General features: G+C 36.2%; 1 protein-coding gene across 1 annotated transcript; it reads left to right on the top strand.

Annotated features, from left to right (window-relative positions):
- The first annotated feature begins 415 nt into the window (after positions 1 to 415).
- On the top strand, positions 416 to 3,154 carry LOC148852687 (pentatricopeptide repeat-containing protein At4g13650-like). The gene has a single exon (XM_088945844.1). It carries the CDS (start codon positions 416 to 418, stop codon positions 3,152 to 3,154), a length of 2,739 nt encoding a protein of 912 aa, XP_088801970.1.
- Positions 3,155 to 4,396: the final 1,242 nt, after the last annotated feature.

Below are 4,396 nucleotides of genomic sequence, written 5' to 3'. Positions count from 1 at the left end.
ATAAAAATATATGTATACCGGTTAGTCCGATTAACCACCAGTTTTCTATATTAATAAGATATTTTAGTAATTTAACAATTTCCATTAATTGACTTAATGGCCGAAGTGGTATTTGTCAGCAACATAAAAGTATAAGAGTTCTCTATCACAAATTAAAATTCAGCGTGGTGTCTGTCGGGGTCCGTGTAATTTACCCTATATGCATATATAATTATGTAATGTGTATACTATAAATTTATATTATGTATAATATAAATTTTATTTGTATAATCTTAATCGGATCGGACTTCGGGCCGGGTTTCGGATTTTGGGAGTCTATCTACCTTATAACCTTTCCGGCACCGGCATCATAGATTTACCCGCCGAAAAAAAACAAAGAAACAAAAGAGTGGAGATAACCGTTGGAGGGAGATTTATGAAATTGCGTTCACGTTGTTTAAGTTCTCGGCCTATCCCGAAGGAAACCCAACAAGCCTTCTCCTTCGAAGATCAGTATCTCCATGGAAATCCTACAAGAAAAAGCCAATTTGTGGCTTCTATGGTTAAACCTGGACTCCCAACGGGGAATACTTGGATCAAGAAACGCTATTTTCTCATATCTGTTCTGCGAAATTTGGAAATTTCTCGATCTTTGGAGATTGTGAAGATGGTCCATGCGTGCATTTTACGATTTGGGTGTGATTCAAATATGTTAATATCCAATAATCTTCTTCATGCGTATTGTTATTGTGGTTCCACACGGGATGCGCTGAAGTTGTTCTACAAAATGCGGGAGAGGGATGCTGTTTCTTGGAATACCATGATTTCTGGATTTTTTGGTTCCGGAAATTTTGAGGAGGGGATGTCGTTTTACCGTGGGATGAAAAAGGTTGGATTATCTCCTACCCAGTCCAGTTTTGTTTCTGCTCTGGTTTCTTCGGCTGAAGTGGGTAATTTGGTGATCTGCCGAGGAATTCATGGAGATAGTTTCAAATGTGGCTTCTCTTCTGATCTTCTCGTGGGGAATGCTCTCTTAACAGCTTATGTTAAGTGTGGGGATGTCAAGGACTCAAGGAAATTATTTGATGGAATGCACAATTTTGATGAAGTTTCACTTGAAATTTTGTTGAGAGGATATCTTCAGCAAGGAGCTCTAGGTGATGCTTTCAAGTTGTTTAAGTATTCTTGTCTAGTAGGAGTTCCTTTTAGCTGTTTTTCGCTTTCTAGTCTAATTAGCTTATGTACATATTCACAGCTTATTGGCCATGGAACCCATATTCATGGTTATGTTGTCAAGGTTGGTTTGGATTCAGATATTTCTATTGTTAATTCTCTTATTACATTTTATGCAAGATCATACCATTTAGAGGAGGCTAGACGGTTGTTTTATGGATCAACATCACGTGATATTGTTACATGGAATTCCATCATAGCAGGATATGCATTTAATGGTCAAGGAGATTTAGGGCTGCACCTAGTTACTAGGTTGTTGTCCATTGGAACAATAATGAATGAATCCACTTTCTCAAGTTTTCTTTCTTGTTGTGCAACCGTGAATGTTCTTGCCAGTGCAAAGAAAGCTCATGTCCTAATACTGAAGTTAAGGAGGTACACAGATTGCGCAACCAATAATGTTATACTGACCATGTATTGTAGATGTAGAAGTTGGAGCTGTGCTAGTAAAGTGTTTAAAGCACTGATTGAGAGGGATGCAATCTCATTCAATCTTTTTATTGCATTACTTAGAGACCTTGGCCAGAATGAAGAAGCTGTTGAACTTTTCCAGCAAATCCAGTCAGAGGGATTCAAAGTAGATGAGCTCATGTACTCAAGTCTTATTTCTAGCTGCTCAAGATTGACTGCTTTGGAGACAGGACAACAGATACACAGTTGTATTATTAAAACTGGTTTTGAGAAGGTTTCTCTCCTTGGAAACTCTCTTCTAGAGATGTATTCTCAATGCAGAAGATTAGACAACATGGAGCAAATTTTTAATGAAATTGATATTCCAGATATATTCACATGGAATACAGCGGTCATGGGTTATGCCCATTGTGGGTTGATTGAGCAATCATTCCAAATTTTTGCAAAAATGATAGAGTCGGGTGTCCAATTAAATGAGTTCTCCTACAGTGCAATCCTTGACATATGTAGTCATATTGGTTATCCAGTGATGGGGGAACAGATTCATGCTTGGATCAAGAAGCTGGGATTGGTCTATGATACAACCGTGATGAATTCTCTATTAACTATGTATGCTAGTTCTGGGATGATGGACAAGGCATACAAAGTCTTTGAAGAAATCTCTTCCCCTGATTCTGTCTCATGGAATTCAATGATCTCGGGTTATGCACAAAATGGTTTTGCTGAAGAATCTCTCAGGTTTTACTTGTTAATGAACCAAATTGGAGTAGAAACTAATTACATGACCTTTGCAAGTATTTCTAAATCTTGCACCATGCTTTTGGACTACATGCTTGGTTTGCAATTCCATGGCCAGATCATTAAGAGGGGACTTCAATCAGATATCTCAGTCTTGAATTCGCTTATAACTATGTATGCTAAGTGCGGTTACCTCCATCACTCTTGTACAATTTTCAGGAACAATATTGATATTAGAGATGTGATCACTTGGAATTCCATGATTTGTGGATATGCTTATCATGGATGTGGTAGGGAAGCACTTGATACATTTACAGAGATGAAAGTTTCAGAGGAAAAGCCAAATGAGATAACCTTTATTGGTGTGCTTTGTGCATGTAGTCATGCTGGCCTCATATCGGAAGCTCAGGATCAGTTCAGTTCCATGTATCAAGATCATGGAGTTGTTCCAAGTGAGGAACACTACATTTGCATGGTTGACATTCTATGCAGAGCAGGGAAATTGGAAGAAGCAAAAGGTTTGATAGAAAACATGCCATTTAATCCCTGCTCACTAATTTGGCGGATATTACTTAGTGCTTGTAGGATGGAGGGAAATGTTGGGCTTGGAAAGGAGGCCGCTGAGAAGTTAATGCAGTTAGAACCTCATGATTCATCTGCTTATGTTCTCCTCTCCAATATTTATGCTTTAGCTGAGAAGATGGAAGAAAAGGCTGATATAAGGAGGAAAATGAAGGGTAAGGGTGTGAAGAAGGATAGTGGATATAGTTGGATTGGGAATTATAATTTTTAGTTTACATGTAACTGAGAAATTTGCAAGTTCTCTTGAATAGGAGGTTCTTGCCTTTTGCAATATCTAAACTAAACCAGAAAACTAGAATAGCCCAGAAGCTTATGACAGTAAATACAGGCACAAAAGGCCATTATTCGGTGATGATCCTGACTGTCTTGGGGGAGGGGTAGACTGGATACAGAACTAATCTTGGCATATTATTTTATGGCAAAGTGGTCGCTCCCAGAAGTTACTATAAATAAATAATAGTTTGATAAAGACCTACAATTTCTTCTTTTTTGGTTAAAGCGAGTGAGTAGAAATTTGTGAACTCATTTTCTCTATACCAGATCTCATAATTTGACTACAATATTTCTGAATCCTAACTTGAAAATGCACCCAAAACTTACTCAATGTGCTTGACTCAAGGTTCTTGATTCACCTGAACTCTTATTAATAATTTACAAAAAATATAATTTGAATTTAAAATATATTAGATCCATAAGAATTTCCAGGAAACATATCATTTACAGTTCATAAATATTAATTATAAAATAATTATTCTGTATTATTATTGTTGTTGCTATTAGTTATGTAAGTTGCAAAAAAAAGCATTACTTGACACAAATTTTTGATGGATCTATGAATTTGATAGATCATCTGTATATCCATCTTATGGTTCTTTCCTTACCATCAGAACCATTTAACCTAAATTGTTTTTTTTTTGTTTTTTTTTTTTTTATGGTTTTGTTTCCCCAACTTTTGAGAAAATCACTAGACCCATTAGTCCAAACAAAAAAATCACAAATCCAATAACAAATCAGTGTAACCATGAATTTCACACACTGAAATTGAAAAATTAAATAAAAATCACACTCATCATTGTTGTTGTTGTCAACATCATCATCATTGTCTTCTTCTTCTTCCAATGACTTTCTCCTTTATAACGCAAGATCTCGGGTATTTTTTCATATAATAACTTGCCCAAAGTGTTTAGGAGATAGAAATGTTGGATGTGAATGTATGTGCTAGAAAAATAAAACAAGCTATCATTGTAATCATCCTAATCATCATTATCATCATCAGCAGCAGCAATAACTTCTGCTTCTGCTTCTTCTTCTTCTTCTTGATTCCAATGACTTTTCTGCCCTTTTAATGCAAGACTTTAGGCGTTTTCCCATATAAGTGTAAACTGGTTGGAAAACCACCTAATAATCCTAGTGGTATTGGCTTATATGAAACAAAACAAACAACAACTCAGTC

This window comes from Nelumbo lutea, chromosome 5 (genome assembly GCF_056320005.1).
Source record: "Nelumbo lutea isolate HS-2025 chromosome 5, American lotus-T2T, whole genome shotgun sequence".
NCBI classification, from domain to species: Eukaryota; Viridiplantae; Streptophyta; class Magnoliopsida; order Proteales; family Nelumbonaceae; genus Nelumbo; species Nelumbo lutea.
Note: the sequence above shows the minus strand (reverse complement) of the source record. Positions and strands in the feature narration are given on the sequence as shown.

What these genes read in the sequence shown, in the direction of transcription:
- LOC148852687 (XM_088945844.1), top strand. Translation starts at nt 416, where the DNA reads ATGAAATTGCGTTCACGTTGTTTAAGTTCTCGGCCTATCCCGAAGGAA.